At 30.8% G+C, this 14,552-nt stretch overlaps 1 protein-coding gene across 10 annotated transcripts in view; it reads left to right on the forward strand.

Annotated features, from left to right (window-relative positions):
- Positions 1-14,468, forward strand: part of LOC144845171 (PDZ and LIM domain protein 5-like) — an 83,188-nt gene extending 68,720 nt beyond the window's left edge. For 3 of the 10 annotated variants that reach the window (XM_078702326.1, XM_078702330.1, XM_078702327.1), the window contains 9 exons: positions 2,968-3,057; positions 5,371-5,577; positions 7,758-7,805; positions 9,154-9,281; positions 9,760-9,943; positions 10,375-10,555; positions 11,140-11,260; positions 12,027-12,142; positions 12,689-14,468. In XM_078702326.1, the coding sequence (XP_078558452.1) occupies positions 2,968-3,057; positions 5,371-5,577; positions 7,758-7,805; positions 9,154-9,281; positions 9,760-9,943; positions 10,375-10,555; positions 11,140-11,260; positions 12,027-12,142; positions 12,689-12,763 (1,150 nt within the window). In that variant the 3' untranslated portion in view covers positions 12,764-14,468. The remainder of the gene's footprint in view (positions 1-2,967; positions 3,058-5,370; positions 5,578-7,757; positions 7,806-9,153; positions 9,282-9,759; positions 9,944-10,374; positions 10,556-11,139; positions 11,261-12,026; positions 12,143-12,688) is intronic. The other 7 variants (XM_078702329.1, XM_078702332.1, XM_078702334.1 and 4 more) reach the window with 5 other exon arrangements.
- Positions 14,469-14,552: the final 84 nt, after the last annotated feature.

Genomic DNA, 14,552 nt, shown 5'->3' on the forward strand with positions numbered 1-14,552 from the left:
CCTTATGAAGCTGCCTGTGTGTGTTGATATGTGTTATATTTTATAACAAAATATAAGGTATCATAATTGTGTGTTGCTTGGTGAGAGGTACTGTATATGGATTCATCTACTGTAGTACATAGTGCTGTAGATGGCCTATGGAAAATGTCAAGGTAGAAATAAATAAATTTAGTTATATTGAATAATTACTATACAAACCTAGGTTTATAGGAGGTTATAAAAAGATTTCTTGGTGTGCTAGATGAAAATAAAGCTGTGTGGAGAGCCTTAGAATTAATAATAAGTAAGAGAAATGAAATCTGTGTTGGTTGACTCTGTCAATTACAACATTTGAGATTAATATTACCAGCCAGTGCCAACCTCAAGTGAAAAATGAACAAAATGTTTAAATGTAAGAGAATTAATAATTAAAAAAAAAACATTTTACCCAAATTAACAATTCTGTAAATAAATTAAAGTTTTAGCGCTGTAATTGTAACCTCTAATTGTAGATAGCATGTTGTTTTTAATTTTAGCCCTTGCAATTCAATGCATGGAGATTCAAAGAATAACTTATAAAAGAAAACATTTAGAATGTGTTGTTATATTTAATACATACAACCATATCTTTTTGAAGATATAAATTATATAGCTATAAAATAAACTAGACATGAAACTCGTCACTTTGACGAGTTAGTTATCCGCACCACGACAAACGCCACGTGCACGTCATACGTTGGAATATTGCACACAGATAAAGATTATGGCATTATGACAAGAACTGAAGAATATGATATGCTGTTAGTGCTGAATTCTGTCAATTTTGTGTCATATAGTATATACATGCAAACAGTATAAGCTGTATACATATTACATACAGTGTAGAATAGGTGAAATTACAGGACCCGCCATTTATTCCAATTTTTAACATGGCGACGGTATCAAAATGAAACACTTAGATAGCAATTTCAGAAGGAAATTATCTCAGGAACAACATATTAACGTGTAGAAGAAATTTGAATACGTAAAATATAGATGCGCACCCTTTTAAATGTAATGAACTATTACGCAAAATATGAAAATACGACTTTTTTTATTCAACTGGCCATATGATGACGTCACAACATCCGATTGGCAAAATGTTTACATGAATTCGTATCTACAATCCAATAGCTTCCAGAAAACGTTTTAATCGTGATTATCACATTTTATTCTTACGAGCTATTACAGATTAAAATTTACTGTAAAGATGAAATTAATGACCCACGTAATTAAAATTTTTAGGCATGATGACGTCATAAAAATTAAAATATTTTTAACTCATGCTAAAGAAAGTTGATTGACCTACACAATATATAAATGTAGGAGAAAAAGGAATACAGATAAGCGTGATGCGCTCCATTGAATGTGATGAGCAATAACGAAAGAGACAAAAATCCTATATTTTACATTCGTGTGGCCATACGATGACGTCACAATGTTTTTTTAGCCTTATTGATGCATGATCCGATATCTACAACTCATCAACTTCTAGATTTTGTAATAAAAATAAACGGTTAACGGTTTACTTTAGAAACTATGACTGTTTAAAAAAAGACATAATTTTGATGATTTTTTAAGCTTTTTCATAAAAAACGCGCACGAATTGTCTAATTCAACGTGTTCGTATGGCGTTATTTAAACTGGAAAAGGTCTAAATTGTTTTCAAAATTACTAGGAAAGGCTTGAAAAATATAATTCAAGAGAAAAAAATATGTTTTTAACGCTACGTGCGCACCGCGCGCGTAAAAAATTGCGCGCCCGTGGGAATTTTTGACATGCTCAAAATGACAAGAAACGCGTAAAAAGTTGATTATAAATTAATTTTGCGCATTTTGAAATTTAATCTATGATCAATCATTGAAATTCATAAAATTGCGCGTAAGTCACGTTGCGCAACTATGACGTCATTCAAAAATAGGAGGTGCACAACTTCACGTAAATGCCCATATGTTGTCAAAGTTATGAAATGTTATGTTTACACATTTTAGAGAAACACGACTCACAAAAAGGAAGGAAGGAAAGAAGAATAATACAGAAAAAAAATATTGATCTCATACAATAACAAGGAGTTATCCGCTTGGTATACCAAGCGGATAACTAATAAACTCATTCCCAGCCAATTGATAGCTAGTAGACAAAAATCATGGAATTATTCTGACACTATATTTAACCATATTATTATAGTGATTTATACAGCGCTTTTCCTAGAATCGAAAGCGCTGTACAAAAATAGGAGTCATTTACAATAAAATGAAATCAGATGTACAGTATGTTTATTGATCATCAGCTGATTTTACCCACACTCAAACTTACATAATATTGATAAATATGCTCATAAACAATAAAGTATACATAGAAAATGAAAGTATACTAGCTTATTGGTCAATTAAATGTCAAAGTAAGTGGATAGAGAAAGCAGCGGAACAGATTCATTTTAGAAACCATAATAGATTGAAATGGAAGATCATGTGTACTAGTGAAATACTATTCTCAAAAATAATGTAGTACAGATAATTATTTATTTTTTAACTTGATTCTAAAATACAATGAATGCATGACCACACAGTTGCTATGGTTTCCCAAGCATTATTAAGATACACCTACTCGTGCAAATTAGTTATTTTAGTTTTAACCTTTATTTGTCACTGTTCAAATTAAAAACAATATAAAAAAACACATAAAATTGAACTTTTACATATTTGGCTTGTGTCCATTTGAGTGTACTTTTAAAGAAGGTTTGGATATTTTAATATTTGTAAAATTTTCTTCAAATATTGTTTAAAATAATGTTGTAAATACAATATTTCTTATATTTGTTTGTTTTAGTCTATAGCTACTAAAACAATTTGTGCTTCTGAAAATTATGTTTTGGATATTATGAAATTTATAGAAATTCATTATGTTTTTGTGTTTGAATATTCTGATTTAATGATTGATTTATTTCAGTGTTTGTGGAATTCAACCAGTGTTTACTGTTCAAAACAAAGTTTCCCATCAAATTCCTTGGGAAAAGGAATCTGGTCCAACATCGCCGCGGTAATGATAAATAAAAAAAAACATAGTAGTCCCATTCTCATTTGCATGTTTAAATTTAAGAACCTTTGCTTGTTGTAGTTTTATCATTCATCGTATGTGTGCAAGTGATAGGTATTTTAATCTGTAGATGCCAACCTAGTCTTGATGTTCAGATTCTATTCCACATGATTGCTATGTGTGCACTAACACCACATCGGCATGGAAACTGTGCTGTTCCACTCAGGGTAGTAGTCTTATTGCTCCAGACTAGCATGGAAACATGTTCATTTCTCACCACCCAGGGTAGTAGTCTTATTGTTCCAGACTCACTAATACCACATCAGCATGGAAAGTACATGTTCATTTCCACACAGGGTAGTAGTCTTATTGTTCCAGACTCACTAATACCACATCGGCATGGAAACATGTTCATTTCCACACCGGGTAGTAGTCTTATTGTTCCAGACTCGCTAATACCACATCGGCATGGAAACATGTTCATTTCCACACCGGGTAGTAGTCTTATTGTTCCAGACTCGCTAATACCACACAGGGTAGTAGTAGTCTTTAATATCTCAATCTGGCTAATAATCACTAATAATAATGTTTTTGAGAACCATTTTCATCAGTTTTGCTCTTTGTGTTTAAAGTGTAATATTCAGTTAATTTAATCTCTGTCTACACTATCAAACTAGTTTGACAAAAAAAGTTTGATATGGTAGTGATATGCTCAAATACGGTAGTGATATGACATCATCATATCCATATATGGGCACACCACATTTTTTTGTCACATAAAGTTTGATAGTGTAGACAGAGCTTTAGATTAACGGTTCCTTCAATCTTTTGATTATTCATCATTTCCTTTAGAGATTTAAGAAGCATTAATATATTAAAATGAACATTTAGTGGAATGTTAAATCTCATAAATGTAACAAACTGCTAATCTGAGCCCTGGGGAAGGGGTGGTTGTGAGGAATAAAGAGGTTGAAGAATTCAAAGCTCTGTCTACACTATCAAAGTATGTGACAAAAAAATGTGATGTGCCCTTGGACATGATGATGTCATATCACTACCATGTTTGGCCACATCACACTTTTTTGTCAAACTAGTTTGATAATATAGACTTAGACTTAAGAATCAGTATTTGAATTTGAATCTATCATTTGTGATTCTTTATTCCAAGCCAACAGTGTAAAGCACTAATAATGAAATCCTGCATAAGGTGTGCCAAACCCAGCTTTAAATCATGTCGATATAAGTTGACTCACTTGGACCTTGTTTTTAATGTGAGTGAACATTAGTAGGCCTATATTTAAAGATGTACATTGCAGATAAAAAATAAAAAAAACATAGTTGAGATTATGTAGATATCAGTACTGGTTTAATTTTGATTATTGAGATAATTTCTATCATATAACATATCTCATTAACAAATCATTGGTTGATTGATGTTAAATTAACTTGGTTTTATTCGTTTATCAAAAAAAAAAACCTATTTTTAGAGTGTATGTTGTGGAGAAATAATAAATTGTGTAAAACCAACTTGAATCTTAATACATAATAAACTGTCTCTTTTCAAAATCATCAAAATGTTTATGTAATTTTCTGTAATTGTGAAAATAATCTATTTATTATTACAGTGTAGGTGTGTGAGTGTATGTGTTATTGGTTTTCTATCTAATTGTTAAAGGAGTGTATAATTATTTTCTTGTTCGTCATTCCATTTTTCATAAAAATATTTGTGACATTACCATTATTAACCAATATACTCATCATTCATACTCATTTTGTTAAACAAGACAAAATTAATTTTTTAGTTTTTTTTTATATTTGTTTTTTAATATTGATAATTTCCATGTTCTATAATATCCTTTTCTTTTATTTTATTTTTATTTGGTTTATCGTGATTATAAAAGAAATAGTGGCGTGTATAAAAAACATTCTCACAAATTACAGAGTACGCCATGTTTTGCGCATTCTTAATGAATATATACAAACATATATACAATACGAGATCTTTAAGAAACAATGCAGGAGACATCCTTTTAGGAATACTTCTATTTAAGTTTTTCTAATGAAAACATATAAATACTCTAATTTATTTGTGAAAATGTTATAAAATATGTGATTTCTTTCAATTTTGTTTTAATTTGACTTTCTCACACCAGTTGTTTTGTTTTTGTTGGAATTGTCAAAATTCACATTTTAATCAATATGTGTTTTCAGTTAATTACAAATTGACTTGTTTTGATTTTAATAATCAGATTGAATTTTGATAATGTGGTGTTTTTTCTAAATTTGCATGGTAAACTTCTTGCATGTTTATTGCAGTTTTGACGACGAGGATCTCCCACCACCTCCGTCGCCTACTGAATTACAACCATACGATGTTTCATCGCAGTCAAATGATTTTCCAGCTCCGCCCCCTCCTCCACCTCCTCCCCCAGGTCCAGAGTTCACCATAAACGTTGCCAAGCCTATGGGGTTACAGATGAAGCGAAGTCCACCACCAGATGTTCCCGTCTATAAAGCTCCGGGGTAAAATATTCAAAAAATATTATTTTAAAATTACTTTAAACACAAAATTATTCATTGTAACACTTAATTCTCAATAATCAATGTATGCGTGCAAAACCAAGTGAGTAAAAAAATCATGATAAATATGATAAAAAAAATGTTTGTATTAAATTTTCCAAACTTGTACCTTTTTGAGAGGTTTTGTATGTATACATTGAATTTTAGCATTTACTAACTTTAAAAGCACAGCACCGCTTCAATCTTCCTTTTCCCATTTCTTCTTCATTATTCTTTCCCAATCTTTATCCCCTTTCTTCCATTTTCTGTTTCCCTGACATAGTATACTCCAACTTAATTCATATTTTATAAACTTTTTAAACTAAAAGTGTGGATTTTATTAATAAAATATTTGTTTGTTTAGTATTTTGGAGTGTACTCATTTATGAGAAACTGAAAAGAATAACAAATATAGGAACTTTTCGATCCATAATTTATTCTTTTCCCTTTTATTTCTCCGCTCATTTACGCAAACCTCAGGATGCTTTTCACGTTAGCATTGTTTTGCGTCAAATTTGAGTTGAAGATTATTGTTAAGGTTAGTTAGCTACCATAGAAAAATCATAAATTCATATTAATTTTTAAAAATTATCTGCAAATATGTGATAAGCAAGCAACTCCCGAAAACATCTGTATTTGCATGAGGCCTACATACCAGACCCAGGGTTGGTGGGTACATAACCTAAAAGTTGGATCGAAAAGTGCCAAGTACTTGATTTAATGCATATTATTTTAAAAACACACTGCACAAATTTCCTTTTGTTTCCTATCCTCTGTCTTGTTTATTATAATCCTACATATCCATGTTTTTCATGCATCTACATGTACTTTACATTCATTATCATTTAAAAGTGAATTAACATTTTATAAAGTGATTCAGAAGTCTTGTCTTGTATGCATTATCCTATGTCAGTATTGCTTGGAATGAATATGTATATGTTCAAATACTGTACTAGTGTCAAAATCATCAAAAAATAGAATTTAATTTTAATTAATTGGTATTTTTTTAAATATTCATGATCTATACTATACAGTGGAGGCTCTTCAATTGATTTTTGCAAATCCTTATTTAAGCCGTTTCCCACCAAACGCACATTTTGCCTTGATCATGCTAATACACACTGCAGGAGGTCACAATGCTGGCAGTGTGTGAACACACATACAATTTAAATTTAAAGCAAACCTCATAATTGCTGTGCTAATGCGTGTCTTTACTAAGTCTTAAGGATTGCCAAATTCCAATGATTTGTATAAGTATCATTGTTTTGGAGAGGTCGGACCAGAAAGGTCAAAGTAGCACATTTTAAGTATTTTTTTCATTAGTACAGTATTTAACAAATTCAGAAAAAATCATTTTCATGAAGTTATGTAAAACATACATATTAATTGCAGAAGAAAGTATAAGAATGATAAATATTACAGGCTAATGCATTACAATCCTGAAATAAATAAATGTAATAACTAGTAATATTTATAGAATAAAAAAACACAAAACTTAGAGACTGAACATCAATAGAAGCTTTGTTAACTCAGACACTAATTTTAGACAGCTTTTCTACCATATCCAGAAACTTGTAGTGAAATTCTAGATATACAAAACCATCAATATAATATGCATGTTTTTTTAATGTATATATATAAAATGAAATTTTAAAATGATTGTTATATTCACACAATAATTAAGGCTTCAAATGGTAGGTATGTGTCGTCAACTTAAGCAAGAGGAAAGATAGTAAATAATTGTCACAGGACTAAACAACAAAAAAGTTTCCCTTTTGCTTCAAGTGGACTTGGAAATAGTGCTTCAATATTTTATATGTTGTTGTTTGTGATTTAAATACAAATTAATAGTAAAACAAATAATCAATTATATGATAGGCAATACATCTTATATTGGCCCTTGAGTATCAATTAAGGAAGTTACTCTGTCACACAGAATCACATCATATCCTATTATCAAGCATCATGACCAGTATAAAAGAATCGACAAACTTCCTACCAAACTAGTCTACAATAAGTACTATCCCTTATATTAATATATTGTTTTTTCACTTGTTTTCATTGCTTTTTCATCTTTGTGATTGGGTCACTTTTGCACTCACTCTTTTGTTCTCTTTGCTCTCTTGCGCTTGATTTCTATCCAGTGAGGACCAACCAGAAAGAATTAAAGTGATGTTTCTGCCGGATAATGGGTAACTACCAAATGCTTTTGCTTACTGTCTATACCATGAATGGATAAAGTAAACTGTTATTCTTTGATGGTTTGTTGCTTGTGTTTAAATGTTTGTGAATGTAGTTTAATTGCTTTTGTTATGGGATTCTCTAGTATGTAATACTTGTATATTCTCACTATATCTTTTATATTGGGTATCCAATGCAAACATTTGTCTATGATACTGCCACCATGTTGAATTATTTCTCCATTGTAAATAACTGTTATTTCCTTTTGAAGTGAGGAGCAGTTTTAGACCAAAAAAACTAAAACCAAAACACTATAATCTAGCTAGTAATGACATAGTAATGGATATAGAGCCTATCCCCTTGTGCAAGTGGGTGAGGGGGTTGCAAGACTTAATACCAACGTGCCATGAGTATTCATTGCAAGTAGGAACTTAAAATAATTTTTCTGAAACATTCCAGAAGCGTGTGTTGTCAACCTGACTTGTTACTCCCTGTTTTTTGCTTGAAAGAGTCCGTAGAATTGTGATTGGGAATATATCCTGTCTTCTATACAGTGAAAAAAAGGGGGTGGGGGGGGGCATTAATTTGTATATCCTATTACAACCAGTCAAAAAGGGCAGTTTGTTTTTTAATAAATCTTTGATTACGTTATTAAAGAATTGGCTAATATTGAATAATATAATCATTCACTTTTAGCTAAATTTCAGATTAGTATATCAAATTTGGAATTCCTGGGATAATGCTTGTACAAACTTGTTCTAGGTTAGGTTCATTTTATGTATAATAAGGTAGGTATGGGAGTAGAATAGTTTGTGCAGACTAAACAAAAACAACTTAAAAATTAATTGAAATAATAAAACATAAGTTTTTGTTTATGTTGACAGCAGTAAGCTTTCCAGAACTCCCAATATTATTTTAATTTTATTTAACCATTGTTATTCCATTGTTTTTTTACAATTTTTATTTAATGTTTTCTTATTTATTAATGCTTTGCACACAATATTGTTATTTAGTGATCTGTGCATTTTTTTCTTTATAAATATTTTTTTGTTAAAAATGAATTGATATCAATTTTAGTATTGAAATTATATGTTGCATGTTAAGCATGTTTATGTGAAATGTATTGAGCAATAATTATTTGGAATACAGGCTGTAAATTTTATTTAACTGTTATTATATTTAAATGTAAATATTCAAGTATATTGTTGCAAGGAAGTATAAAATATCACAGTAGTATTTAGTTACTGGCAATTGTGAAATTGTTATTATTTAATTTTGCTATTATGATAATAAAATTGTTTGTCATATTATTACGCAAATCTTCCAGTAATAATTTTTAAGAGAAATGTTTGTTTTCAGTAAGAAAAGCACACCAAGCCAAGTTGCCCACCAAGCACGTACACTGAAGAATACTCAATCTCCCCAGGCATACGGCTCCTCGCCACAGGCCTACACACCACAAGCCTACACACCACCAAGACAACCAAGTAAGTACACTGATCGTCCCATAATTTTCACGTACAAATGTGGCTGGTAGTAATTATGTTCCATCATAATAATTTATATGTATCTTTCTTTTTTATCATTCTTGGTTTTTATTGAATGCACTGTGTTTTGTAAATAGATAAAATAACAGAAAAGAATGTTAAAAGTAAAGAATACTTGAATTTTCAGAAAACAATGTTCAGAAACTATACAGAAAATAATTGTAGTAGTAGAAAAAAAAAGTGTAGTAGATAAATTTATATATTAAGAAAATATTGGGCATATAGTAAAAAATCTTTAAAATATAAATAATATTAAAGAGGATGAAAAAAACTAGAAAATAATGAAAACAATTGAAGAAAAGAAAATGTTAGAGATTCTGTAATTATTGTTTATCAAACATTGAATGAATAAAAAAGAGAGATGCTAGAAAATTCTCAATAGTTCATTAAAATATATTTTTACTGCATATTTTGTCAGCTCCAAAGGCAACTGGGCCAGTGCTACCAACGGTACCAGTGTTTAACCCTTCTCAATCCAGAATGCCATCAGCACCTACAGCTCCATTTTCAACAGTCCCTAGACCTTCAAACCCAGGAGTTCCTAAAGTCACCCCAACTGGCACACGCACACCAACATGTGAGGGATGTGGACAAATTATCAGGTATTACTTCTTATTGTTTGGAGAAGACACAACACTGCTGTTGCAGTCTAATGCCTCTCTGACCAGATTTAAATCAACCGATATATAGCTTAACCAATAAGACCAGTTTTTATATTATACTCAAATTCATGAAAAATTCATTTCCGTCTTTATCATAAGTAACCTGCATGTTGCATTATATTTATAGTGACCTTTGATGCCTGTTAAGTCTTTAGATAGGTATTTTTTTATTTTATACGCATCCAACAGGGAGCACAAACACGGCAATTACAGGATGGACAAACTATTTTTGATGTGTTGGGAGTGGAGTTTGAACCCTGGCACTAGGTCAGAATTGAACCCCGGACCTTGGGATTGGAAGGCAAGCACCTTCACCACCAAGCTCCACTACATTTACTAACATTTTTATGTTTTTCTTTTCTGTGTGACAGAGGGCCATTTGTGACTGCTGTGGGTAAGAATTGGCATCCAGAACATTTTGTTTGTGCTCATTGTCACGAACCCCTTCAGAATATTGGTTTTGTGGAAGAGAAAGGCAAAATGTATTGTGAGAAGGACTACAGTACCCTGTATGCTCCTAAGTGTAGCAAGTGTCTTCAGAGTGTTGTGGGGGTAAGCCTTTCAAAATTCCTTTTTATCTAGGCCTAGCTCACTGACTTACCAGTATTATCACAAGGCGCAGGATGTAGCAATGTCAATGGAATTACTGTAAATGCACTCTTCCTTGGTATGCAACCAATGCATCTGTTGTGAATTCTGGCAGATGATTGTCAAATCATACCAAATTGTCACCATCAAATAAAAATATCTCTGATGGAATGATATACCCATACCGATACATTTGTCAATTCCATAGCCTGAAACAACCCGTTTCCATCAATATAAAAAAATACTCTATTAATATAATATTATAAATAACATCTAAATAAATTCCTTCATTTGATTGGGTGATTGTGGGTCACATGGTGTGCAATAGTAAACATTATTTAACGATCATTAAATAGTACTTTTTTTACGCATACGAAAAAAATTTTCAAGATAATTACTGCAGATTCTGAACATGAAATCCAACAGCGCCGCCTATTTTTGAATAAATAACAATATTGAACACTCATGGAAATATAACATCATACCATTATTTGTACCAATCCACACATAAACATTCATTATTTGTATACTATTTAATGATTTTGCAGAAATGTGTGAATGCACTCGGAGGCAAATTCCATCCAGACTGCTTTGTCTGCTTTCATTGCAATAAGCCAATAGAAGAGAGTGGATTCCATACAAATGAAGGGAAGGTTTACTGTACTGCAGGTAAACTTACATTTGTTTAGAATGCCTTAATTCAGCCACTTAAGCTCCGTCTACACTGTCAAACAAACAAATGTGATGTGCCCATATATATCACTACCATATTTGGGCACATCACTCTTTTTTTGTCAAATAGTTTGATAGTATAGACAGGGCTTAAGATTACAAGATGCTCCCACTGTGTATGTATACAATCTTTCTCAATCCATCAGTATAAACTAATTATCTGCTTATGAAGGGTTATTTGAAATAGAGATAACGTGTGATTATAAATAGATCAACAGGGTGTTTAAAACAGCATACATTAACATAGGTTATGAAAAGCTAGGGAAGAGTGAAATGTTTAGTAGATTTACTTGCATATCTAAACTGACAGAAATGTATATACAGTATTTACATATCACTAATTACTCTTTTGCATTATATTCTGTTTGCATAATGCAGGATGTATCTGCTACTTACTACTTGACTGAACTCCAGTGTGTAATATATATAAACTTTATTTATTCAAACAGTACAACTCGTTCAATCAACATTGAGTTTGTGATATTACAAAACACCATATAAATATGAAAAAAAAGAAAGAAAAAAATTGAAATTGGAAAGAAAAGTTTCTCTATATCGACAGCTCAAAACATTGTAATATTATTGATTTAGCATTTCTCTACATAAAGCAATAAGCATAATGTTTAAAATATTTTTTTGTTCTCCTATTTAGACCACACTGCCTTATTCTCTGTAATGTGTGCTTTTTTGTTCTCCTATTTAGACCACACTGCCTTATTCTCTGTAATGTGTTCTTCCTGTGAGTTTACTATTGAACCTGGTGATGAATGGCTTGAAGCCCTTGGTGCTAGCTGGCATTCAAATTGCTTCAACTGTAATGTAGGTTATCAATATTTATTTATGCTCTGTCTCCACTATCAAACTTTATGTAACAAAAAAATGTGATGTGCCCATATATGGACATGACGATGTCATATCACTACCATATTTGGAGACAAAGCTTTACACACATGAATGTTAATTACAGAATGAAAAGTAAACTTATACTTTCACTGTATATGAGATTTAATGGATTGATATGTTGCCTTATTTGAGGGGCTTGATACATAGACCATGATTAAACATCTTTCACACCTGCTCCCGCTCCGAAAAAAAACCCACAAAAGTCAATGTTTTCCAGGCAGCTACGCCCATATCGATTGGAGCATCGTAAAAACAAAACACTGAGGTTCGATTTTATTTGCCATAGCCCGACCAAAACAGGTGTGAAAGCTAGACCCTTTAGGATGTTTCAGACTTGCAATGTAAATTATTTTTTAACCTTTTAAATTTGATGAAATTTCCAAATTTAATACATTCTTCAATTTGAATTTATTGGATGAGGCAGACATTTTACAAATGATCAAAATTATTTATTTATTCCAGGCTTGTCAGATCAACTTAGAAGGTCATGGATTCTATGCTAAGAATGGTAAACCATATTGCCCACAACATGCTTAAATATTTGGGTTAATACAGTAGTATCTATACATTTTGGCAACATAGTTTTATAGCTGTAAAAATAAAGAAAGCTGAATAAATAATATAATAGTGAAATGCTGATACGCTTCAATAAATTGCATTACTTGTTTCACTAAAAATGTATAAAAGGTATATTCGTTTAGATTTAAAAGTGTCTTCCATAATTTATATATTATAAAATAAAATATTTTTGTGCCAAGCACTTCAAAGTTTAATTGGTAGATTTTATAGTTTATTATATTCTTATACAGAATTTCTTTAAAATATAGCTTTATTATTAATTACCTGAAGCTAATACCTTTATATAGCTCCTTAAATATAGTGTAAAGACTAAATCCTAAAAGAGATTCAAATATTATATTTTATTGATTTATTTTAGTAATTGTTTGTTTAGTAGGTATATTAATTGTTAACAATTTGTGTGTAAAAAATCACCATGGCTCTTTACTGAATACTTTTCCTCTAAATTTCACAAATTGTAATGAGATGGGACAAAAGTAATCAAATTAAGCTCAGCCCTTCATTTCACCATTTTTAGGCACTGCCCCACCCCTATTTCAAAATCCTGGATCTGCCACTGCAAACATTACAGTGAAATGTTTTATCAATTAATACATACAACTCTCCAAAAACTGTGGACCTAGATTGGCCTAACAGTGTCGGAGATGATCTGATACAGGAAAAATGATTGGTGGGTATTAATATATTTGAAGTATAGGTAGTCTCAGTAGTACAAGTTTATTTATATGTTGTATTGTAGGCCTAAAGATATTATTATTCTAAATCTTCAATCAGTATTATAGTATGTGCAGAGCTTATCTAATGCAATGGATGTCACTTTTTTCAGTAATTTAGGTTATTCATATTTGCTTTGTATGCATAATTACTATTAAAACAATTTCAAGTTGTTTTGTAAGTAAAATAGAGTCACAGTTGATTTTTTTTTGTATCACTATTTTAAGATTGAATTGCTGTTAACTATGCTGTGGATGTTTTTTTTTAGAATTAAATGTTAAAAATTGAAACTTAATTGAGAAATGGAATGTTTTACCATCAGAAGAGTGGTTACTTTCTATTGTAGTATTCACTTATTATGCAATTTTATCAACAACAAAAAAATTATAAAAAGCTAGATTATGTAGTATTTATCCTAATTAGTTCTACTTAATGTGTTTAAAAAATTTACATACACTGTGGATTCAAAACTAATAAGATTAACCAATTGTAATAATGTACAGTAGTATTAACAAATAATGCATTTTGCTTTTTACCATTATAACTGGTATATGTCGATTTTATAACAGAAAGGTCAGACTGCCAGGAGACAAATAACATGTTAAAATAATTATCACTAATCATGTGACATATCCGGCATTGTCACATTACTTTGTGACAATTTGTTTATGGTCAAGTCAGAATACCATATTATGATTATCGCAAATATCAACTAACAATACTTTTAATGTGACAGTTTTATGACACGCCATATGTATTGTGACAATCCTATCTTGTGACATCATATCAAACACTGTCACAACTAAGTATCAATCTGCAGAGTACAGGCAATACAATACCTTAAGAACTGTCAGAAACATATCATTAGTACAATGTTACCACTGTCATTAATTAATCATGTTTATAATACTAAATTTGCCATGTAGAAATAAACTAGCTTTGTAACTAATTGTGTTTTCACGTCTTATTTTGTTGTTTTGTTGAGTACTAAGTAAAGATGAAAATGCAAAGATACACTTTAAAGCTGTGTTAA

This window comes from Antedon bifida, chromosome 6 (assembly GCF_963402885.1).
Source record: "Antedon bifida chromosome 6, ecAntBifi1.1, whole genome shotgun sequence".
Classification (NCBI taxonomy): domain Eukaryota; kingdom Metazoa; phylum Echinodermata; class Crinoidea; order Comatulida; family Antedonidae; genus Antedon; species Antedon bifida.